Genomic DNA, 25,775 nt, shown 5'->3' with positions numbered 1-25,775 from the left:
AGGGAATGATCACAAAGGGCAGAAGGGCAGCTGTTTTGCAGCTCATTCAAGTGTGTGTATTGTAAAGCTTAAACTGCTACATCAGCATTTAGTAGAAAAACCTTTGAACTCCTTTACCCTTTAGAAAGTGCAGTCAAATCACAGGCACACACAGACACACATGCACTATAGTATTCCACCTGCAATTATCCTTGGAAAGCAGTTAGTGTGGATGAAAGAATGATAGGTGATATTCCAACAGGCTGTAATTTTAGTGGACCTACTAAGAACACGGATGAAGGAGGTTCATTAATTTAAGTTCTAGAAGCTTATGTATATTTTCTTTGGAAAGTGTGTGAATCGCTTCCATGCTCCTTTGCTTCCAAAACTGGATAGTGAATTCAACAACAACAGCTTTCATCCCAGCCATCATGGAATTTCCTGAACGAACTCACCTTGTGAATGACAAAGCAGCCAAGATGTATACCTTCACACTAGAGAGGTAACAGACACCTGTGTCTGCTTCTTCATTTTACTCTGCTTTAAGTATATAATAAACCCCCAGACTTTATTGCTTCTGAATGGTAAAGTTCTGTTTTGAAAGTGGAGGGTAATTTGCAACATTGTAGAAGTGATCAATGGATCTGTGTAATCTATATCCTGAAAAATGCAATACTCTACCTAGTTGGTTTTATTTCTTAAATGTTGTAAGTGCATAAAGAAAACATTCAGATATTTTCTTCTGTAGCTTTTCTTCCTTTTCTTTATTTTTTCCCCTTTGGTAGTTTTTCTTCGAGAAAATAGACATATCCAATCTAGTATGCTTATTTTCTATTCCCTAGATGATTCTCATTTTTAAGATAGAAACTAAAGTTTATAAAATTATACTTTAAAACATATGCCATGAATATAATTTCTGTTCAAAATAAGCTCTTGAGCAAGAGAATATCTTGCTTGGCTTTGGGCATCTGCATCAACAATGCCCTATTACATGTTGTTCACTCATAGGTGGTCTGCTGCTTTTATCTAGTTGCTAAGACACCATCCCTCCAGAGACGCATTCTCCTACCTCCTAACTTAATGCCACTATACTATTGTGATGATAGATAACAATTCTATGCAATTGTACGTATGTAAAATGTATTTCAAGTCACTGAAAGTATTTTGAATGTTTTCACCATGAAGAAATGACAAAAATTTGAGAAGAAAAATAGATTTAGCGTGACTTAAGCACAGTACAACACACACATGTATTGAAACATCAAATTGCATTCACGGTATAATTTTTATGTTTTTATATATCAGTTAAAATTAATTTAATTAATTAAAAATAAAGCATCTTCTTTCCTCTCTCTATTATATTATAATCTCTGTTAATATTGACTCAAGTCACTGCTTATTTCTTTCTTAAAGTCTTTGTCTTAAAACACAGCACCCAGAACACGAGAGAGAGTAAGAATGTTTCAAGCATGTAAAAATATATTTATTGAATGAATGAATGAATGAATCAATGGAATCTTGGAAATGCTTGGTAAAAACTCAGATTTCACCCTCTTTTTACAGGGCTAGTGATTTGAGTTTCTTGAGGAAAGTAATATTGTCATGTCAAAAAGAGTCAACATGAAATGATATAAAAATATCATCAGTACTATTGTGAAAACAGAGAAACAAGAGAGCTTAACCAACCAAAGTAAAATTAAAAAGTTTCTGTAAGATGATGAGAATAAAATCATTTTCTAAGTTGTATTTTTGCAGATGAACTACAAGGTTCTTAAAACCTTGCTCTGTTTTGTTTTTGTTTAGTTTTGTTAATTTCTCTTTATCTCTTTTATCCTTTTATTGTGTTATTTGGTCTCATTCCTTTTCTTCAATGCTTTCATCAATACTTGAAGGCTAGGATTCTACTGAGATTTTATTCATCACTTGTAAATACTTCATTTTGTGATCCATCGTTGAGTTCACTTTTTATAACCCACTTGTTGAAATAGTACTTCTTAGAAGTCACATCATTTTTTAGATCTAGAACCTCTTAGGCATCTAGAGACATTTAGATCACTCTGCTGTAACGAAAAGATGAGGAATGTATTTTAACTTTTGTTTACACCTACTTCCAGAGTCATAGAATCTTTTGTGAGCCCAGAGAAGATAGTGGGCACAAACATACACACATGAAACAGTATCAAATTTCTTTCTTTGTATGTATTTTATGGTTGGACAGTACTTTATTTTTGCCAGGCAAGTGCTCAGCTGCCTGAGCTACATCCTAGCCTTTTGTTTTCTCTTTAGTTAGTTTTTGGATAGGGTCTCACTTTTTCCCTGGGCCAGCCTTAGACCATGCTCATCCTACCTCTGACTGCAGCACAATTGGGATTGTAGACATGAGCTCCATGCTCAGACCCTCAACATATATCTAATTGTGATGAACTGTCTGAAGCCCTCTTTTGTACTTCTGCCTTAACGTTTGCTTCAAAGAGCAAAGCCAGCTTAGAGTGTACCCATACCAGTTAATCTTAGAGCCTAAGAAAGAAAAAAAATAGAAAAGAAAAAGAAAACCAGTATCAAACAGCAACAATTGCCTATGCTTTCCACACTTCTCTTCATGGTGTTCTCCTGGTAGGATTCCTGCCTTGTTCTAGCTTCTCAGCAATTCTGGGTTAAATTCTCTCTGCTGGTTACTGGCTATCTGTTTCTCTACAGTCACAAGACTCATGCCCAACATAAAACAAAACTTAACTTCATAGGACGAGACAGTGTCACTGCACGTGAATGTGCCTGCCTTCCTCTTACTGTCTCTCACCTCAGAGAGGAAACCATCCTGCTGCCATGGCTCCTCTGAGTTGATAGGCACCAGTGATCACAGCATTCTATGTTTGTTGAGTGGCACACTCAACAAGGGTGTGTATTACAGTACAAAGGCAAAAAGGAACTTGTTAGAGATCTAAATACCCTGTCATTTTCCCCCAAATGGCTCTTATTCTCACAAAGATTACGTAGATCTGCTCCAAATCCAAAGTGTTATTAACCTTGATAGAAACCTTCCAAAACTAATTTGATAAAATACAATCAAATTCATAGAAAGATAAGTGCCTTTGGACCAAGTAATTCCCTTTCTAAGATTACTTATTAAGAAGATAATAAAATATTGAGCAAAGATGAACCATAAGAATATGAATCATAGTGTGCTTATATGAGCAAATAATTAGAAAAGAGAATTGTTGAATAATATAAAATCAGTTAATTATGCTATGGCATATTTAGATTAAATACATTTTTCTATGTGTATAAAAAATAATTATATTTGAGATGTAAGAAATTGCAGAAATTAGGTAATTTCTGTTTCCAGGAGTAAAGTTCTGAAGTTGTATCTTCTGTAATCCTGCTCTGATACTGTAGTCTTACTCATATCAATTGCAGCTGTTTCACAGAGTTGTGGCCATGTAACTTGCATAGAAGTTATCCTGTTTTCAGTTCTAGGAGTCTGCATGTTGGATTTAGCCACTTGCCTAAATGAAATGACCTAAACCAATTAGCTCATTCATATTCTTCTGACTATACTAGTTAGTTGTCATTTGTCCAAATTGGAATGTACTTCTAGAATTGTGTAAGAAGAGATACTCTTCTCTATATGAGAAAAGAAAAACACGGCCTGATTCCAAGAATTCCCCTACAATGAAGAAAACCAGCCTGAACTTAAAGCATGGTTGCAAACAGCAGAGAAATGTGTCCATAGCCCTCTTCAAACAGTGCCTGAACCCTGTACACCACTAGGTGCCCTCAGTTGTAAAACCAAATATTCTCATTTGATCATTTCTATAACACAATCTTTGTCTTCTATTCTTGCAAACAAAAATATTCTAACATAGTATAGACCCAATTATGTGTATCAGAAAGCTATGCAATAACAGTAATGATTATCTCTCAGAAGTATGCCTCTTTCCTGCTTTTTGCTTTTTGGTAATTCTAGATTTTCCTATAATGAATATATAGATATGGCTTTATTTTGAAAAAATATATAATTTGTCATCATAATGTGCAGGAGCTAAGCCAAAACCCTAAGACTTTTAACTCCAGATGATGATAAGCTAAATGAAATCACTCAAGTAGAAGCTAATTTATTGTGTTTTTAACCTTACAAAGCCAGAAATGCAAAATTTTTAATTCTAAGAATCTCATTAATGCATTCAAACAAGTTAACCAATTTGTAGAAATCGGATTAGTTCACAATCCACAGGCATTGGCATCTGCAACACTAAAAATTGGTTTTGAGTGTATTGACACTGAGAGAGAAAGGCTGTATGTGACCAAGTGGGAAAACAGCATGTCTAGAATCCTGCTCTGTCATTTCCTGGGGATTTGATGTCACTCAGGTAACGACTTTAACTCTCTAGACCTTAGTTGCAGCCAAGAAACTGCAGTTAGACTAATTGTTATCTACAACATTTCTACCTGGGAAATTCTAGGAGTCCATAATGGTCTTGAGTTATGCTGTATATTTGATAGACGGCTAGTCCTTGCCTGCTTTGGAAACTCCAGGGTTTAAAATCTCATTATGACACGAATGGTAGATTGCCTGCACTGGGGTGAGAAAAGTCCCTGACAGTTCACAAGGTCTCAGCATGAACATGTGAGGTGATCTTATAATGACTTTCATCTGAACTTGAATCATTGTCTGGCTCATGAAAAATATTTTACAACATCCCCTGATTATTTAATTACTATTTTATGGCACAGTTTCTCAATATTTTCCAAGTGAAATACATTGGAAGGTTTTGTATTAGTCTGCTATTTTTTCTCCTGTCCCTTTTTGTACCTTTTCAATCACCTTGTCAGCTCTCAATCATCAGTTGGTATTGAGTAGATACACACTTGGCCAAATGAAAGTTAAACTTGTAGTAAATGTGAATTTAGGAGGAAATATTTTTACTTGTTCCTTACACTTGGTATATCTTGTAGGAGGGCTGTGAGTGATGACTTCCCAACTAGTTAGCATATGTCATAACAGTGGTTCTATAATAGTACTGTCAGTGAGACGTTTGCTTGTAACCGTGTTCATTCCTTACTCTCATCAAACTTATCCATAGTGTGGAACTTCAACACAAACATGTGAATCAAGATCAGTTTCCTGGAGAAAGGCCAGAAGAGCTGGAACTAGAAGGCATCTATCATTGCCACAGCCACTCAAAGGCCGCGGAAAACAGAGCACAGGAGCAAGTGCATGCCAAATGGAAACTTTGTGCTGCTTCAGCGATGTGTTTTGTTTTCATGATTGCAGAAGTTGTGGGTGAGTATTAGTAGAAATGGCTTGGGATGTTTGAATGTTCTGTAGGAAGAAGGAGACCAACTCGAAAGGAACTCAGCAAGGTAAAGTTTACTCCTGCAAAAGGGTGCACCATCAGCCAAAAATCTGGCAAGCAAGCACACAAACAGGCGGCTCCCTGTTTATCACTAACCCAGCAAGCCTTGCCCCTCTGCTCCCATTGGCTGAATACAGTCTGCAAAAGGATATGGGCTAATTAACAAGACTTAACTAAAATTCAAGGAGCTTCTAAAAGGATGTCTTAATTAAAGTGCAGCAGGGAAAGGATGTAAATAAAATGTAACCCACAAGGGTCAAGCCACCTGACCAAGGAACTATTCAGAAAAAATATTCTCACAAGGTTAATAGGAAGGAAGCGAACTCCTTTTTTCACAATATTGTCCAAGAAGGAGTCTCTGACACACAAATAAACCATGTGTCATTATAGGAGGGTTACTTAAATTCTTCTTTAAAAGCATTAATATTCTCTATGTATAAAGTAACAACATGCTCAGTGTACATAAATAGAAGAAAGAACAAATTCCATTAGTAACCTACATTTCAGTGACAATCTCCAATAACATTATGAAATATTTTGTACAATTTATTTTCTATGTATAGCTCACAAATTTTTAACCCAATTAAGAATATTCTAAATGCTTATGACCAGAGTTAAAAACTGCTCAAAATGGCGTTAATGTCTGTAAACATTTTTATACCTCAATAATATTTTATAGTAGGCCCTACTGAGATTTATTTATTGTTAGAAATGCAGGGAGATTTTCTGCTTGTGGACAATGCTACAGTGGAAAATTGACTACAACTCTGTCTTTCTGGCTCATCCCTTCTAAAAGATTTCTAAAAATGGAACTAATGCTTGATGGACATGAATATTTTTCTTACTTGCTCATATTGACAAATTGTTATCCAAAATCTTGATATGATTTGCATGTCTGCAAAGATGATTCAAATTGTCATCTAAACACATTTTAATCCTCTAAAAGCTTTGTTAATGGTTAGTAAATTTTAGTATTCATTTCTTTAATTGTTACTGTTAGAACATTTTTGCATGCTTATTATTGATATGTATTTCCCTCTCTTGTGAATGTACAGCTTCATTCTTAGTATCTATTGTGTATTGCATTTCAGAGAATTTTCTAAGTCTCTTTATATTTATCTATGGAAACTATATTTAATAGAGTGTTAAAGCATTTCTAGTAGTTCTCTGATTAACTTTCATTTTTTTTTGGCTTTGAGATGTCTTAAGCTTTATAAAGGTAAATGTATAAATCTTTTCATTTTGATAAGATTTCTTTCATGACTCATCATTTCAGCACTAGCAATCTTCATCTACTAAAAGATAAATACTATTTTTAGTTGCTTAAACTTTTCATTTAATTTTCATATCTATGTGAAATGAAATATATTACATGCTCTAAGAATTGAAAACTTTTTCTCCAAATAGCTAGCCAACTTTTCAGCATCATTTATGACAAAATTATTTCCCATTGGTATTTGGTATATTTTAATCATTTGTTTGCTTCTTTTATTTTTAATTAGCCTTAATTTCATTCTGACATGTCCAGTTGTTCATAGTGTGCCTCCATACTGATTTCCATAGTGCTTGCACTAGTTTACAGTCCTGTCAAGAATGTGGAAGGATTCCTTTTCTCCCATTTCTTTTCCAGCAATTGCTGTTGTTTGTGCTCTTTATGATGGCCATTAAATCTCAATGTCCTTTTGATTTGCATTTTCTTTATAACTAGAAATGTTGAGGATTTCTTCATTTATTTACTGTTGATTTGTACTTCTTTGGAGAACTGTCTGTGCAATTTATATGCCCACTTATTAATTAGGTTGTTGTTTCTTTGGAAGTTTAGGTTTTTTTGAGCTCCGTGTAGATTCTGGCTATAAATACCTTGTCACTTGTATAGCTGACAATATATTTTTTCTCATTCTGTATCTTTTATCCTAGTGTGCAGATGCTTTTTAGTTTGATGTGATCCCTATTGTCAATCTTTGCTTCTATTTCCTGAGCTATTTGAATCGTATCCAAGATGCTACTGTGGATGCCAAAAAATCTAGTGTTTTACCTGTTCTTCCCTGTAGTAGTTTCAAAGTATCAGGCATTACGTTAAGATCTTTGGTCCACTTTGAATTGATATTAGTAAGGGTAAGAGATTCTAGTTTTAGCCTTCTTCATGTAGATTTCCAGTTTTTCCAGCATCATTTGTTGAAGTGGCTCTTTTTTCCAATATACTTTTTGGACACCTTTGTCAAAAATTAGATAATAGAGGCGCATAGATTCATTTCTAGGTTTTCTAATCTGTTCCATTGGCTTTCCTGTCTGCTTTTGTGCTAGTATCATGCTGGTATTGTTATGGATGTAGTATGCTTTGAAGTCTGGTATTGTGATACCTCCAACATCATTTATTTTTGCTCAAGATGGCTATTTATGCTTCCATATAAATTTTTGGATTAACTTTTCTAACTCTGTGAAGAGTGATATTAGGATTTTGAAGGGTACTCCATTGAATTTGCTGTAGATTACTTTTGACAGTATGGCCAGAATTACAATATTAATTCTGTCAATTCATCAACAATCAAGGTCTTTCCATCTTCTGATTTTCTTCAGTTTCCCTCTTCAAGGTTTTATGTTTTTCAGTGTAGAGTTCTTTCAACCCATTTGTTTGGTTTGTTCCTAGGTATTCTACTTATTTGAGGTTATTGTGATTGGAATTGTCCCCTAATGTTTCTCAGACTGTTTATTGTTGGTGCACAAAAAGCTACTGAGTTTTGCGTGCTGTTTCTTACTGTATTGCCAAACTGTTTATTAGATCTGAGAGTGTGGGATGGAATCTTTATGGTTCTTTAGTATAAGATCATATCATCAGAATCTAGGGATAATCTGACTTCTTCCTTCCCTAACGTGGATCCCTTTTATTTCTTCTCTTGCCTGATTGTTCTTGCTACAGGTCACCAAAACATATTCAGGGTGATAACTGCCACAAGATCTAGAGCAGAGAGGAGCAAGAACTAAGGAAGGAAGGAAGGATAAGAGCTTAATGTGCCCACTCTTCATTCATTGCCTTTTGAACCTGTTGAGATGGGAATGCTTCTGATTTGTTTGTGAAAATTCCTCATTATAGAAACGCCATAAAGCAAGTGGATCAGTCTGATTGAAGTTCAGTACAGGCATGTGAACCATGGGGAAGCCCCTTGGAGCAATGAACAATTAACTCTTTAGCAAAATCAATATTAGGATAGTGAAACGTTTCTTCTGAGGTATGGATACTAGTGGGAAGTGAGTAGGCAAATGGAGAGGATAAAGAAGGATGAATATGGTCATCAATCATGTACGTGTGTGTAAATGAAACAATGAAATTGTTGAACTTGGTTTGGGAAGTGAAAAGGGGGAAAATGGACAGTGAAGAAGGATGTGAGTCTGATCAAAGAATATTGCATGCATGTGTTTGCACAGTGATGGATGCAAGGTAATATTGTCAGAGAAGTTTTCTTTTCAGTCCTGTCCTCTAGTCTCCATGGAAAATGTCATGGAGATTTAAGGCCAACTGTCTAAATTTGAGTCCAATACTCTTTTGCTGCCACCTTTGCCCTGTAAGCCCTAAGTAGATTCTGTTTCGAGTACTGAGTCCTATCTGTGTCACTCCTGCTTTGTTGTTGATCAATGTTCTGCACATGCTGTTGCCATGATTTCTTTTACCTTTGCAGTTACATTTAGCCACAAGCTTCTCCTCCTTCCCAGTCATCCTTTCCAAAGACTCCTCTCAAATATAAACTGCATATGACACAATCTTGAGTTTGAATTTTAAACAGACCTAATTAATCCATGGTAAAATAGAACTTGACATAGACTACTTCCCACAAGTGTCCTAGCTCTTTCCACTCTCATTTCCATTTTTTCCTCTTTTCCTCTATACTTTCTGACTTTCCAGAAAGGTTACAATTCTTCCTTTTCTCTTTGTTCCTATTCTTGAAAAACAAAATCTCTCTTTTCTTGCTAATTCACACTACAGTTTTCTTTGAAGAGTTCTCAAGGTCCCCCAGTATTCACTGTTCCTGGGCCCAGTAGTGGGGCCTCACAGCAATGAGAGTTTAGAAATCACTGAAGAGGAGGGCTGTGATTTGTTTATCTTTATGTTCCCTGTTCCTGATACCATGCACAGTAAGCACTCAATAAATGCTGACTGGATTATTAATTATCAATAATATCCTATGCTTTTAGAAGCAAATGCAAGCTCAACCACAAGTCACCTCTTGCAAACAATTTGCTCTATAACATTCAGCAATAGACACAGATTTCTGAAAGGTTCTCATGATGAATTCTGATGGTTAAAAAAATGATTCTGGGGTCCCAGTTCTCCATAGGCATGTGCTGCTTCTAAAGCAAGCCCTATTTCTTTCTCAGTTGCCTCTTGATTTCAGCTGAGCCTATTCAAGTTTCCCCATATGACTTCCTCTCCTTGACTTAGCCACATTTCCAGTGTAGCACAGAATCATCACTCACTGCTGAGATTGCAGCATGTAGCTTATCTGCATCTAGTCATTCTCCAGGAAAGAAATAATACATTATTAACACAGCTTTATTATCAGGACTCAGTTTGGCAGATAGAGCAACATTAGTGGATAATTGGAAGGACAGCTGATTTGTTAGCAAAATGTTGCCTTTTGCCTAATGAATCATTCTGATTTTTGCACTGACAGCTCAGTAACAAGCTTGAAGACTACTTTGCCTCAGACCATTAAACTTTGACAAACCAGTTATTAACTATAGCTAGAGCCAAAGTCTGTGGGGATTATTGCAATTATGAGCCATCTATGTAATTTTTTTTAATCATTAGGCGAGACAAGGTGAGTCAGATGATGGAGGAGCTGATGACTGACAGTCTCGGTTGCTTTGTAGTACACAAGGCAATAAACAGTTGCAGGAAGGGTGAATCAGTCAGCAGAAGCTCTTTGCTGGGAGGATGTAGTGAGAGCAATAAAGGTTATTGCTCTCAAACAACAAGCCCGCTCAGGAAGGAAAGGACAAGGTTTTTCTCTTTAATTTCTACTTTAGAGGCTGGAGGTCTTTTCAGTGGAGAACTAGAAGAAAGAGGAAACACATTAAATGGAGAGAAAAGCAAGGCTGGGCACATGTGGCTTGGGTTCATTCTCATTCTTTTTTGGATTATTGTTGCATTCCATGTGTCCTTTTTAAGGTTACATTATTTATTTTATTCTTTTTTATTGTCAAGGTGATGTACAGAGGGGTTACAGTTACATAAGTAATAAGTACATTTCTTGTTGAACTTGTTACCCCTTCACTCATTTTTTTCCTACTTCCCTCCCTCAACTCCCTCAAGTTGTACAGATGATTCCCAGTATATTGTCTTGTGAATATCACTGTTGTATTGGTTCTTTCTTTGTCTTTCGTCTCACCATTCTATTGTTCCCCTCCCCTTCCCTAACTCACATAAATGCATATACAATACCAGGGTACTGAAATCAAATACAGTGACAACAGTCCCTTTTGAAAAGCATTTTTTTTTTGCCCATTTCCTTTTCTCTCCCTACTATTTATATAGTGATCTCAAACTGAGGTGTATAATAGAAATTAGTAGAGCTAAGGAAATAGGAAAGTCTATGCTGAAGTTACAAGTCAATTAATAATACAGATTGCAACATCTGGTTTTCAGACAGAAGTTAAACCCTCACCCTGGAATATGCTACTCTTTGAATCTGGTCTACACCTCTCTACTTCATCTTTTATGTAGCCCTTTTCTGAATCCTGATGCTCTAGTCTAAGTAGGATGGCCTCCATATTTGCTTCATACTTTCCAATCTTTCTTCCCCCAGGAGTTGTTTCATCTTAAGTTTGCTTTTCCAAGTTCAAATTCTAATCATTTTGCTGGACTTGTTTCTTTGTCACATTGGGAAGCCCAAGTGGATTAAATAAACTTGAAAAATGTTCTCTCTCCTGAGGTTTTTGAGCCTGTAGCATTTTCATTAACTGTGGATAGAATGCATATGAATCTAGTTACATTCTGGACCCTTTAATTCAGTGTATAATATTTCAATTCCCCTAGGTGGACATATTGCTGGGAGCCTGGCTGTCATCACCGATGCTGCCCATCTCTTAATTGACCTGACCAGTTTCTTGCTCAGTCTCTTTTCCTTGTGGTTGTCATCCAAGCCCCCTTCCAAGCGACTGACATTTGGGTGGCACCGAGCAGGTATAAATTTATTTAACAATACTGACAGGACAGTGACTCAGAGTCCGATTGAGGGCAAAAATGAAAGGGTAAGAACAAAGTTTTGTTAGAAAATCCTTCTAAGGGAAGACTCTGGGTGCCCAGGATAAAACAACCATGCGTATAGGAATCTCTGTTCTTGATAGTTATTCAGCAGACAGCCAGATCAATGGTGCTACCTCCTCTCCTGTGGAACAAAGGGTAGATGTGCATCATGGTAGCTGCAGGATCATCTCCTGGGTCTCAATGTGGGGGAACAGCCATGATATTATTCATTAAATTACTCTTACTCTGGATCCTTGAAAGAGAAAATTTATTCGAATTCATGCCATATTGTGAAATAAGGCCTGCAGTGCCCAAGAGAGTTGCGGAGACTGAGCACTTTTTACTAGCGTGTTAATAGTAGCATATGGACTTTCCAGAGCATAAACAGAAGTCATCCATTGCTATGGTTTGAGTGTTGCTTTCCAAACTCATGTGGAAATTCATTGCCATTATGATGGTACTAAAAGAGAGGACCTTTAGGGAGGTGGTTAGGTCATGAGGGTTGTGTTCTCATTCATGGATTATTATTGGGTGAGTGGGCTCCTGACAGAACAGATTCAGTTCCACTCAATTTCCTCCATACTTTGTGAATGCTTACTTATCCTTTCACCATATTCCCTGTGGCCTGCACAGCTGCTGACACCTTGGTTTTAGCGCTTCCTAGAGTCTAGAACTATGAGAAATAAACTTCCTTTCTTTATCAATTATCCACTCTAGTGCATCCTGTTATGTCTGCAGAAAATGTACTAAAACAGCCATTCTGTGAACGGATAGCTCAGATGAATATATGTTCAATCAGTATCAACCACAAGAAAGAGTCAAGGAGGAGGGAGCTCCTTTCTTGGAGATATTTCTTTCACTACAGCAACTATTTGCTCATGTGTAGGTGTTAGCCCAAGGTCACAATAAGGGTTTAGTCTTTGAGACTGTCTTTTTAATTTTGGCTACTTTGTACACAACACCCTTTCCAACACATAACCATAGCAACTCCGTTGCTTTGCCTCTGTTATTCCTTATATCAGGTGGAAGAGATTCGGCCTGAGTTTTCTGTGCCTCTGGGGGAACAATAGTCATGGTTCTGTTTTCCCACTGATGGAGAAATCGCTGTAAAGGGGTGCTACGCCTCTTTCTTATCCCTGGTGGTTTGCTGACATTCTTCATTGTACCTTGTTTATAGACCCCTGCTTTAATATTTACATGGCATTCCCAGGGGGCATGTGGAAGTCTAGATTTCCCCTAAGAATAGGTATACCTGCCTTGTAGGAATATGGACTCTCCTTATTCTGATATGATCTTATCTTAACTAATTATACTTGGAAGAATCCTAGTTTCTTTCCTATTCTATTCTTTTAAGAACTAATGGTCTTCTACTTGCTAGGCATGCACTGTATTACATGAGCTACAAATAAGTCTACCCATCTGTGAGTTCTATTTTCAAATAACAACAAAATTTGAGGCCTTATGATTAACATTTCCAATATGAATTTAGGAGGGACACAATTCAGCGAATAACATAAGTCAGCTTATTGTACCGATAGGCTGTTATTATACATAGTTTATGGATAGAGAAACTCAAGCTCAAATAGGTTACTATAGTTAGTGACTGGCAGGTCACATAGGTCTGACACTTTAAATCATGCCCTAAACATCTGCCCCAGCTATTCTAATTATGTGAGAAAGTCAGTTGATATTTAGTGTCAAATGAATATTAATTACACATCATGATATGTAATTGAAAATAAATAAGCACATCAAATATGTAATTTTATAGGTTACTCTGTTTAGGAAGAAGACAAACATATGCAGTAAATTTGAAGAAAACATGAAGTAGCTAAAAAAAAAAAGTAGCATATGAACATGGCAAAAATCACGAAGAGTATGCAAGAGGCTGTAGTCTGAGAAGCAACCGACAGATAGTAGGAGTGCCACTTGAAAGGAGACCATGTCTGGGGCTAATTTAAAGGGCGATAAGGACAGCAACATGACCAGTGACTCCCAGACCCAGGCACTTTGAGACCTATGTGGATTTTTAGAATCTACCTGAGAGATTGGGGTAAAGATCAAGGGAAGCATTAAGGAACAGTAACTGAGCAAAGGCACTTTCCTCAATGGACAGATTGAGTAGTACTTTATGTTCAAATATTAATGCAAATGTCTCCATACTGATGTTTCTTTGCTTTCCTGTTGCTCCCAGAAGGCTGTTAGAGTGTAGATAAGCCTCAGAGCTTCCTCTGTGTTGACAATATGTTGGGTTGGCAAATGCAACTTATTTTCATCAAGTATCCTCAGAAGCCTTCCCTCTTTACTATTTTATTCTACTAAAGGTGCTGTTACTGGCAAGTCGTAAATGTTTTATGGGGAAATTAAGAGTTTCTAAACACATTTTCCTCCTTGTGGCTCATTATTTCATCTCCTAATAAGTTTCGATCATTTTAGCACCTGTTTAAATTAAAATCCTCAAGGAAAATAGTGAGGGCAGACAGCAATTAATCTGTTCTCAAAATTTGCTGGAAATTACTTAGAAATAAGGAACATAATGAACTCAGACACTGTTTTTTTAATGCATGTGACATTAAAGTACCTCATCTTGGTTCTTAAATTCATCCACACCTTTTCTTTGTGAACTGTTGACTGAATTACTTTAAAACCTCTTTTTCAGAGGGTAAAAGAAAAATATGTTTGGTTTCTTGTGGGGAGTGGGTGATGTATGGGAGATTTTTGAGTGTGGCTGTGTTTATGCGTTTGAATTTCTAGAGATCCTTGGTGCCCTGCTGTCAGTCCTTTGCATCTGGCTGGTGACTGCTGTGCTGATGTACATGGCATGTGAACGCCTGATATACCCTGATTACAAGATCCAGGCAACCATTATGGTCATTGTTTCAAGTTGTGCGGTGCTGGCCAATATTGTGTAAGTTTTCTCCACATTAAGTGCCTGACTGACTTATCTTTATCTGGACAATAATATTAAAAGAAACCCTCCTTGACTCCTGAAGATGCTGAAGACCAAACACATTGTTCAACTATCTGAGACCAAAAGTCAGACTCAGAGAGTCAAAGGATACATGTTTTTTTCCTTATGAGTTTACAAGCTAGATTTAGCTAGATTTAGCTTGTCAACTTGTAAGTAATGTGTTTGGTGGTATGCAAGTGCAATACAAACATATTAACTGAACTAGTGTAGATTCAAATCAGAACTCAAATAGTGTAATTCCTTAGAAAGGCCAAGTCCAAGTTCAACAGGCAAATACCTGGATGAAAGAGGTGAGGTTGAGTTCAGGGGAGAGAGGTAGATGAATGAGGAGGAGAAGAGGAGAATACAGTCAAGGATCCAATGTATGTCCTACAAAATTAAGAAGAGTAAGGGAAAGGGCAGGTAGGACAGGGATGGGTGAGAATGTTGAAAAAGGGGTGGCATTGATCAAGACATAGTATATTCATAAATTGTTTCGTTAAGGCCAGCTCCTTTGTACAACTACGTAGAGATAATTAAAAATCTCATGAAAACAAAAAAATTAAAAATAAAAGTAAGTCTGTCCACTTTGAATTACACCAAAAGGTTTTAAACATTGGCTATTTTTTTTCTTTTTTTTTGGGTCCGGTCATGGGGCCTGAACTCTGGGCCTGAGTGCTGACCCTCAGCTCTTCAGCTCAAGGCTAGCGCTCTACCACTTGAGCCACAGCGCCACTTCCAGCTTTTTTTTTTTCTGCTTATGTGGTGCTGAAGAATTGAACCCAGGGCCTCATGCATGCAAGGCAAGCGCTCTACCACTGAGCTACCTTCCCAGCCCTAAACATTGGCTATTTAAGCTATCTCTTCTGTACACTTCTGTATACTTCTATACACTTCCAGTATATAGGAGTCGGGGCTGATAGGATATACTGTTCACAGCACACCAACTTTATAGAGTAGGAAACTGAAATTCAGAGATGTTAAATATATTGTCCATTGGGTAGTATAGAATCAAGATCTGAATCATATTCATAGACTTAGCGTTGGGGTCCTGGACACTGCTCTAAATGCATGTTTATGTCTCCATATGAGATGTGATTTTCGCCTGTTCAGTTTACTAAGTGAACAGATTATGAGTTCTCAGAGAACTAAATTGGAAGAGATCTTAGAGCTTTTGTGCTCCCGTTTCCCTTCTCATTTTGAATTCTTTTGTAATATCTTCACTAAAATTGATCATATAAATACGTACTTTTTGGAGTGTTATTGTGTTACTCCAAGTTTAGGAATTTGTAGAATTTTGAATTTTCAGATTTGGCATGCTTAACTGGTGAAGGCGATGAAAATACTTTTAAATAAAAAGAAAACCCTCTTGATATCAAACATCAGGTAAGGAATATTCACTCCCTACCCCCTATTTATCCTCTCCCTCTCAGTGAAGCTTGCCTTACTCTAGTTGTTTTTTACATGAAAATGAAGATGGCAATAATAGAAGTGAATTTTAACAAAGGATGTGATGGAATTTTTCCAATTAGAGGACATGCAAGCCTCAACAACTTGAAATTTCCCTCTTAGGTCACTCTAAGAGTCTTGCCTTGTAATACCTCCATTCCTTATCTTTCAGTTTGTGGACAATTCCTTAAGATTCCCCTCAGCTAAACAATATAAAGAATGATGTTTAATCTTCTATCACTAACTAGATCCTGATTCCTACCAGTTAGCTTGAGACTGAACTTTACATTGGCACTGGAAGAAAGAATGTGGGCAGATCAATGCAAATCTATCAATTCTAGGAGATAAATACTCCAGAGCCCGTGTCCTGCTAATTGGGGGTCAATAACATCATCTTTGCATGAGGAGAACAATATGTCTCCAGAGCTGCAGGAAGAACGAAAGTATTAATAATTTCCTAAGAGGCCTATGTCACAGAGATGGTGTTGATGCTACACAAAGATGAACGATAAACCTAGCCAGCTACCACAACCATCTGAGACCTTAATGATGCAGCCTGATTTTCCAAATTGATAACATCCAATTTTTCTTTTTTCCTTTGTTCTACTGCACCTGCTGCTGAACGTTGACCATAACATTACTAGTATTTTGCACACCTAGAAAGACAACTGGGACTGGAAAGCTTTGTCTCCCCTGCTTAAGGAGGTAGTTATTTATGGGTAAAGTTGCTGAGTGACTAGAACGCTTCCTTGAAGATCTGAGATTGTGGGTTTCTAGTGTCACTGGAGACTGCACTATCTGAATATAGACATATCAGAACAACAGTCAGCTCTTTGGGGACCCAATAACAGGACAGATAGTTCCAGTAGAAGTTGTGACAAAAGTTGCAGACAGAACCCTAATACTATTTATTGCAGGCTAGGGTTTTGTTGTTGTTGTTTTTCTGCCTAAAGTGTTCTCTCCCCTCAGACTATTTACCTCTAGCATGACCTTTTGATTTCAGCTGAGTTGATCTATTTCTCTAAGTCAAACACCTTTGTATGGTACCAGTCCTTTAGGAGACATAGGATAAGTAAGAATCTGTGTGTGTGTGTGTGTGTGTGTGTGTGTGTGTGTGTGTGTGTGTGTGTGTGTGTGTGTGTGTGATCCCTATCTTATCACAAAACCATATGGGGCTATACATTTATTTGCACTGACTTTATGGTACAAGCCTTTCACATATGTGTGGCATATGAATTCCTAAGTAAGTTTTCCCTTCTTTTAAAATCATGTTAAACAACAAATGGCAATGTGATAAGCATACATGACAGCTATGGAGAGGCTATTAACTAGAAGTCATAATGGAAATTAGGGAACTTTAGTTCATACTTAGTTAAGAGTAAGTTTCTACCCCAATACTGACAATCTGAGAACTATTTTCTGGAATGACCAGATCTTGGTAGACAATAATTACTTTGCTTTCTGATGTTGGACTCAGAGTTAATAGATATTTTGCTGCAAGAAGACAGGGATACATGGTATACCATGCAATATGTCTGGGCTTTAAAAATATTTGTTTAAAAAGGTTTAGAAAGAGATTATAGCCAAAATATTCCTTGCTGGTCATTAGTGAAACAGTTCTCATTTTGCCTTTCCCCATCCTCTTTAAGTTGCAGCTAAAATAGAGTCAGCTGTAAAATTTACAGAGTTTTTTACTCTAGCATCTTGAATTGGAAAAGAGATGTTAAAACTTACAGTGTGATGTATATGTGCAGGCACATGTATTAGTCCTAGTATAATAAATGAATGCATTTCTGTCTCAGGATATAACAACACACACAGGACTTTCATCAGTGGACATTAGGAAATTACTCAAACAGCATGGCACTGAAAAAATTAAATAAATTTAAAGAGTTACAAACTTAACTTTGTTACAATTTCTTCTTATTTTAGCCCTTTCTGCTGCGGTATGCATTTGAAGCCAATACATTTAATTAAGCTTCCTGAAGTTTCCAATTTAAGCCCAGCTCAGTGCCTGACATTTAGTAAATGAATGAGATTTTTTTCCCCCTCTTCACTGTCAAATACATGATTCTCATCAAGGAAACAATAGAAACGTTTATGTGAAGCAGAGTAGAATTAGGTGAATGAATTAGAAAACTGAGATGGCTTTTTTGTGTGAAAATTTAAAAATTCTCTGATGCATTTATGTTCAAGTATCAAACATAATTATCTAACTACTTGCCATTTTGGAAAACACTCTATTGCCAACTCCTTGAGTTGTACAGGTTTCTAAGACTTAATCTTCTCTATACTCAGAACATTGTGCTCTCTCGCAGACTCACTGTGGTTTTGCACCAGAGAGGTCTAGGCTCTCGTCACGGGGAGGGACAAGAAAACGCCAGTGTGAAGGCAGCTTTTGTGCATGCCTTAGGAGATGTATTTCAGAGCATCAATGTGCTTATCAGTGCCCTTATTATCTACTTTAAGGTGAGTGTGTTTGTTTACCTACCATCATCATAAATACATGGATTAAGTCATAGAGATGCTGATCCTCCAATTTTACTAGTATCAACAACCTATGTTTACCTGCACAAACAAACCACTTTGCAAGAGTAAAATGAATACTCAAAGCCTGAAGCCTTAGTCTTTCCCAAATTCCTAAGAACAGTTGTCTTCAGTTATTTGATAGCTGGTCTTTTTAAGACAGTAATTCCTTTTGTCATGATGTTAATTAAGATGGGCAGTAATGAAACTATGAACACCTTAAGGTCCTTTGATTGTTAGCAACAGAAGAGATTTCTGACTCTTTTAAGCAAAATGTATACTTAAAATTTTTATTATTAATTAGTTGTACAAAGAAGTAGCCATGATCCATGTCACTCATTCCCTCATTCTCCCCCATTCCTCCCTCCCATTCCTGTCGGTAAAATGTAAACTTAGTAGCTGAAATTTATTGAATGTATTTGAGTAGTGAAATCAAGGTAGGAATAAGGGAAACTTGTGTTTCATCTAAGCACCATACTAAAATAACTGTATTTTCAACAAATTTTTCCTGTTCTTGTCACTGCTAAAGATCACTATTTCTGGGTAGAAAAGTCTTATCGACCAAGTTTGGGTTTCATACTTGTATACTTGTTGTTTGATTGGTGAAGTGTCGTACACCTGACTCATTGTCCTGCCAACATTACTTACAATATAGGAGTCGCTTATTTTGCCCAAACCAGTGTTAGGCACAAAGTATAAATTGAGTTGGGATTCTGATCCTGAGCAATATATATTTACTACATATCTCTATCTAGTAATATGAAGAACAGAGGTGAGTGGGTATAGTAGGTAGGGCAAAGGAGGAAAATAACATTTTCTCTTTCTTTGATGAGATACTTAGGTTGGACCTCATTGCTTTGTACTTGTTAGGTAGGTTCTATACAACTTGAGTCATATCTCCAGCAGACCTTTTGCTTTAGTGGTTTTTCAATTAGGTTCTTGTGATTTGGACTGTAATTCTCCTATTCATATTTCCCACTTACCTGTCTGACAGGACATGCCACTGCATGAATTTATTCATTGAAAAGTATACTCACAAACTCTATGCTGAGGCTAACCTTCAACCACAGTCCTGCACTACACCTCCCAACTCTCTAAGATTACAAGCTTGAGTTACTGAAACTGACTAGTTCTTTCTTTTTTGCATCATGATTGTTCAACTTTCAGAGGCTTTGCTTTTTTCATTTTTTGCTAAAATGTGAAAAGATGTAAGTGAAAGTGACAATGACATATTTGAAGTCAGGAGGACAAAAGGCTCTTTGAAAGTTTCAAGTGTAAGGCAAAAAACAGTTAAAAATTATAAAGGCTATTGGAATTTTGAGAGTAGCCTTATATGATGATAGAAGCTGATGTTGGGTTTCTTAGAGACAATGGAGTATGGGCTTTTCCTTGGCATTGAACTTCATCAAAGGCAGAACAGCAGGTGTTTCTCCCTAATGTCCCTGGCATCAGTGAAAACAGAGAAGAATGACACCTTGGCTTATACCATTAGGACTACATCAAAGATGCCTGTCTCAAGTGTATGTATCAAACTGTGGAGGAAAAAAGATCTAGCCCCAGTCAGTGAAGACCAAGAGCATATATAGTTGATATCTGCAAGCTCTGTGTAAATCACACCCTTTCCTGTCCTCACCATAGCTATAAATGATAAGACATTGGGTAATGTGGGTGTTGTATGTTTTCATCACAGACATTGTCCTTCATTTGAGAAATGTTGAGTCAAGTCTTTTGAAAAAACACTAAGATGAATGTATTTCACTTTTATTTTTCATTTTCATTTTCTGTATAGCTCATGTAAGCCTCTTTTCTACATGGCTCAGAGGTCTTTTGCCTCTACTTGCTGGATTACAGGTGTGTGCCACCACTGCTGGCCTCACTTTAGTATTTAGAGAGGAAGGGAAAGGGAACAACAAAATGGTGAGACAAAGGACAAAGAGTGAACCAATGTAACAGCGATATTCACAAGACTGTAAGTTGGAAATGATCTATACAATTTGGTAGGGGGGCCAGGATTGGGGAGGAGGCAAAGAGGGAGAAAAATGAGGGAGAGGGTAGCAAGTTAGACAAGAAATGTACTCACCATATTATGTAACTATAATCCCTCTATATCACCTTGACAACAAAATTAAACTTAAAATTAAAAAAGAAAGGAGAAAAACAAGAAGAGTACTTATTTCATTAATCAGGCTTTCTTGCTAGGAAGTATGAAATCTCTTAACCTAAATTGCTCTAATTTCCAGCCAGACTACAAAATTGCTGACCCAATCTGCACATTTATCTTTTCCATCATGGTTTTGGCCAGTACCATTAGGATCTTAAAAGACCTCTGCATCTTGCTTATGGAAGGTATGAGTGATTTCATTATTAGTCCTAGGATCAGTGATTTTCCTTCCTTTAACCACAAAGGGAGAAGACTGTAAAGTGTACTCTCTGCTAATTTCTTTAATAGATGAAATTAAAACAGATTAGGGATTTTTTTGAAAATAAGTTTTCATTTACATGGAAGCAATTCAAAAAGAATTGGCTTCTGTTTATAACCTTAGCAACTGCTAAATGATATCTCATGGTATAAAAGAACACCAAATGCAAATTATAAATATACCACTGGAAGGAAATACTGCAAAAGATTTAGACCTCTCCCTAGGTATACTTGAAAAAGGTCTAAGAAAGACAAGAAAAATCTACCTCTCGGGTAGCACTATAACTGAATATCTGAGTCTAAGCACATTTCAAAGAACAAGAACATCAGGGTGACCTTTTATTTATTTATCCAGCAAGAGCTTACTGGGTCTGGCACTGCTAGATAGTGTACTCAAAGGAGAGTTACAAAGACAAACAGAGGAGCGGCTAGCTCGGGCCACATGAGGCAATATTTTAATTGTGAGAGAAATAGATTATCCAAATGATTACAGAGAACTGACCCTTTGCAAGTACTACAAAGGAAGTGTGGGGTTTTAATATGGCATGAGAATGGTTGGCTAGGGAAGTGATGTTACTGACTCACTCAGCCTAGAATGAGCTTTCATGCGTATTGACCCTATTTCCCACAGCCAGTCTAGCCCTATGATTCTTCTGGTTTGTTTGGCTCCTTGGGTCTTCCAGTGGGTATGGATTAGATGACAGAAATAACCCTCACTGTAAAGGATATTCTTTCTTGGCCAAGCATGGTATTGAGGGTCTGTATAATCCTAGCTATATTGGTGGCAGAGTTGGAAGATCTTGGGGCAAGACCACTTGGGCAATAAGACCTATCTGACAGACTAAAATGTAGAAGAGGGGAGAGGAAGGAGAGAAGGAAGGAAGGAAGGGAGAAAGGAGGGGAGAAATGGAGGAAGGAAGGAAAGAAGGGAGGAAGGAAGGAAGGTAGAAAAGAAGGAAGGAAGGGAAAGAGAGAGGGATGAAGGAATGAATGAATGAATGAATGAACCAATGAATGAAGGAGATTCATATGCTTAATGTTTACTGTTTGCCCTTCCTCCCTGCATTCAAGAAATGCTGGTTTCTGCTTCTTCTAGGCCACATCTTTATGTTTGTTAAAACATGCTGGGACTACCCCACAGTTCTTAAGTCAGTAAGTCTTATAGAGAAGGAAGAACTGAAGGTGTGAGAATTTAAATCTCCTTCCCTCTCTTCCTTCCTCACTCCCTTCCTTCCTCTCTCCCTCCCTCCTTCCCTCTTTCCCTCCCTCCCTTTCTCTCTCTCTCTTCCTCCCTTCCTTTCTTCCTTCCTTTCCTCTCTCCATCCCTCCATTCCTCACTTCCTCCATTCCTTCCTCCTGAATACTAGGCAATTAAATCCAGTTCTCTGGATAGGGGGCCCTGTACATAAATATTAGTTAAATACTTTCGTTTTATTTTTCTGTTGGTGGTGGGGCTTGAATTTAGGGCCTGGGCACTGTCCCTGAGCCTCTTTGTGTTCAAGGCTAATGCTCTCCACTTGAGCCATAGTGCCACTTCCAGTTTTTGAGTGGTTAATTGGAGATAAGAGTCTCATAGGGACCTTTCTGCCGGTGCTGAGTTTGAACTACAATCCTCAGATCTCAGCCTCTTGAGTAGATAGGATTACAGGCATGAGCCACCAGTGCCCAGATATTTCTAGATGATCTAGTGAGCATGTAGGGCCAACATCCACCTAAGTAAAGAAATGGAGAGTTTGTAATCCTCCTTTTTTTTTAGGATTTAGGACTTGAAGAGAATTTTTTTTTCCTCAGGAATAATTCAAAATACTCTGCAGTTTGAGTTTAGTTTGATCCTACTTCATATTGCTTCATGGAAGAAACAAAGAACTGGTCAACACCTTATTTTACTCTGAGCAGCAAAAGGGTCAGGATACTAGGAACAGATTAAAGTAGTCTGACATTAGTAACAGAATGTGTGTGAATGAAATTGTTGTCTTCTAGTAACTGCAATAGCAACAACAAATCTTTACTGAGCACTTGCCATGTGTAAAATTTCTACTAAACACTTTATTTATTTAGTAACCCTAAGAACTTAATAGTATACTTATCAATGTTAGAATCCTCTTTAAATTCAATTTTTAAGTAAGTTGTTAAATAGCCAATCCTGTAGGACATTATAATTTACTAAGAACAGATGTTTTCTGAGTTGCTTCTTAAATAATTCTGCAATGCCACACAATTTTTATCACCTTTATTTTACTATAAATATGCTAAGGATAAGAGAATTTTTGGGCAGTCTCACAATAGTTGCCTTGAAAATGTTAACCCAGAATTTATTGTTACCTAACTCCAACCTGTTCCATTTTTTCCCAGCATGTGTGAAAAGATTACTAGGAAAATCATACTTATTTTAATAATATACTAAGGATGCTTACTATTATTGACTATTGCATAGTAAATTCTGAAAGTATTCTGTCTGTGAATTTTTGATTAATGGCAAACCCTTTAAGATCGCCAGATTTGTCAATATTGAAGTCAAAAAGACAGAGAAAGTTGGCATTTGGGTTAGGACTTTGCAGCCTGTTTAGCCATCTCGGTGAATTATTTATAGCTGAGTAACAATAACCTCTCACTCCTACTTTTTCCAGGTGTACCAAAGAGCATGAGTTACAATGGCGTGAAAGAGCTTCTCTTAGCAGTGGATGGTGTGGTGTCAGTGCATAGCCTGCATATCTGGTCTTTAACAACAAACCAAGTGATTCTCTCAGCTCATGTTGCTGCAGGTCAGTGAATTCTGTAAACACCCTCGACAAGATCCAGTCGTTGTCTTGAAAAGTCAGCAATTTCTTTTTTCTTTGTAGAGCTGCCCTTATTGTCTATTGCCTGTCAAAACAACTGTAAAGTATTTTGCACTGCCCAGGGTCTTTGAAATCCAACCCACTTATCATGTTGTCATAGCAACAGTGATCCAGATGGCATCCTCCCTCAGGGCTGATCACAGAAAGAGAAGAGATGGCACCAAGGCTAAATGTCTCCCCAGGTACAGGGTTTAGACCCTAAAAGGTCAACTTCACCTGGTTGGTGTGGTGATCTCTTGGTCAAAAATAAGGATGCTAAAATCGATCTCGACTATTGCCTTTGTCTAAGACACACACTAAATATTGGAAGAGGAAATACACAGGCTTTTCCTTTGAAGTTCTAATGGACTACCAGATGTGCTGGTAAAAATTACAGCAGGTCCTTCAGTGAGTGATTGGAAGTCCTGCACTCATGTGAAAAATATCTTAGGCTATTGGTTTACACCCAGCTACTTTGGCAAACAGAAAATAATTTTGTCCCTGTTGTCTTAGGGCTGGGAAAAGTGGTGAGTGGAAGTTCTTTCACTACTGAAGAGAGAGTGCAGGCCAACCAAGGATGTTATGTTAGTCTTCTAAAAAAATGACCCAAGAAGTTACTACTGAGAGGCAGGAGACAGAAGAGCTGATGGCAGTCATTTGGGAGCTGTACTTTCTCAGGCATCCTCAGCTTCAGGGACTCAATTCTGGCTTCAGGGAATTTACAGATCTTCTACACTAATATTTCACCACAAATGGAAGAATATAGTAAACAATCAGATCACAATGGAGGGGCTGTTCCAGTCCCCGGATCCCATTTGGGACAGGAGAAAGGATGGTGGCGAGGGTTTCTGCTTTAAGGAAAATCTGTCGGGAACTCTAAATGCTCCCCAAGCCTGCCACTTCCTCTTGATATAAATTCTAATTAAGTCCAAGGGCTGCAACCAGAGATCCCTGGGGTTGGTGAGCAGGAGTATATATGAAATAATATTTTTGCTTTGGCAGTTTCTATGGCTCATACAGTATTCTATGCACAATGAACCAGCAATACGTGTGAATGTGAATGTCCCTATAGTGAAGGGTCTCCACTACCTTAGAGCATCCCCCTGCCTTGTCTGTGTGAGTGTTGCTGTCAGAGCCAGTATGGTGTCTTCTGAGTGCTTGGCCTGTGGCCTCCACAGGCCTAAAATGAAACACTAGGAGCTGAAGTCAGTGATTCTCGACCTTGAGAGCAACCAGTGCTCATCTCCCGGTCATCCTTTGTCAACAGAAGCCAGCCAGGACAGCCAGACAGTGCAGAAGAGGATTGCTCAAGCCCTCCGAAGTAGCTGTACCATGCACACACTCACCATTCAGGTGGAATCTCCAGCTGACCAGGACCCCAATTGCCTTTTCTGTGAAGACCCTCAGGACTAGCCCAGTCATATTGTAGAGCAACAAGCTGCTCTACAATTTCTGGCACTTAGGAAATAGGCAAAGGAAGAAATTTGAGAGCCACGATACAGAACAATGCATATTTGCTTCTTTGTTATTTAGCTCTATCCAGCATGAATGAAGATTCAATTAGGTCCATCATTCAATTGGATTCTACACTCACCAGTAGATATGTGAAATTATGGTAATGTGTGTATAGATTATTTCTAACTGGAAGTGAAATTATAGCTATTTGTAAGCACAGGCAATAACAGATTCTCCCTCCTCTAATTCCCATTCTGAGAATGAATGGGTGAGGTTGAACTCAGGAGACTCTTCTCAGCAATCAATCAGTGGCAACTACAAAGAATCACAAAATTTGTCCAAAACACAGAAATAAAGATTTAAAGTGCTTTGTCAGAGTCAATAGAGTCATTAAAACTTGACTGTGACATCTGAAGTGTGACTTGAGGTGGTATCTGCTTGTCTTCATCATTACTCTTCATTACCTAGAGCAGAGAGTTCCTCTGTCAATCTTGCATATAAGTTATGTTGTTGTATAAAACTGCCAAATTTTATTTTACTTCTCTGCATAAAAGTCCAGGGAAAAAGAAAGATTATGAAATCTCTG

General features: G+C 37.5%; 1 protein-coding gene across 1 annotated transcript; it reads left to right on the top strand.

The window, feature by feature from the left end:
- The first annotated feature begins 410 nt into the window (after nucleotides 1–410).
- Slc30a8 (solute carrier family 30 member 8) lies at nucleotides 411–25,147 on the top strand. Its single transcript, XM_042673187.1, has 8 exons — nucleotides 411–481; nucleotides 5,061–5,260; nucleotides 11,365–11,511; nucleotides 14,329–14,482; nucleotides 18,292–18,442; nucleotides 20,740–20,845; nucleotides 23,546–23,680; nucleotides 25,002–25,147. The coding sequence occupies exons 1-8, from the start codon at nucleotides 411–413 to the stop codon at nucleotides 25,145–25,147; spliced, it is 1,110 nt and encodes a 369-aa protein (XP_042529121.1).
- The last annotated feature ends 628 nt before the right edge of the window (nucleotides 25,148–25,775 follow it).

The sequence above is a fragment of the Dipodomys spectabilis genome, unplaced genomic scaffold (genome assembly GCF_019054845.1).
Source record: "Dipodomys spectabilis isolate Male_0828 unplaced genomic scaffold, ASM1905484v1 ptg000783l, whole genome shotgun sequence".
In the NCBI taxonomy this organism is placed as follows: Eukaryota; Metazoa; Chordata; class Mammalia; order Rodentia; family Heteromyidae; genus Dipodomys; species Dipodomys spectabilis.
Note: the sequence above shows the minus strand (reverse complement) of the source record. Positions and strands in the feature narration are given on the sequence as shown.

Bases quoted from the DNA above. Each gene is read 5' to 3' on its own strand.
- Slc30a8 (XM_042673187.1), top strand. From the start codon at position 411: ATGGAATTTCCTGAACGAACTCACCTTGTGAATGACAAAGCAGCCAAG. The intron at 482-5,060 runs GTAACAGACACC...ACTTATCCATAG, and splicing joins TATACCTTCACACTAGAGAG to TGTGGAACTTCAACACAAAC. The intron at 20,846-23,545 runs GTATGAGTGATT...TACTTTTTCCAG, and splicing joins CTGCATCTTGCTTATGGAAG to GTGTACCAAAGAGCATGAGT.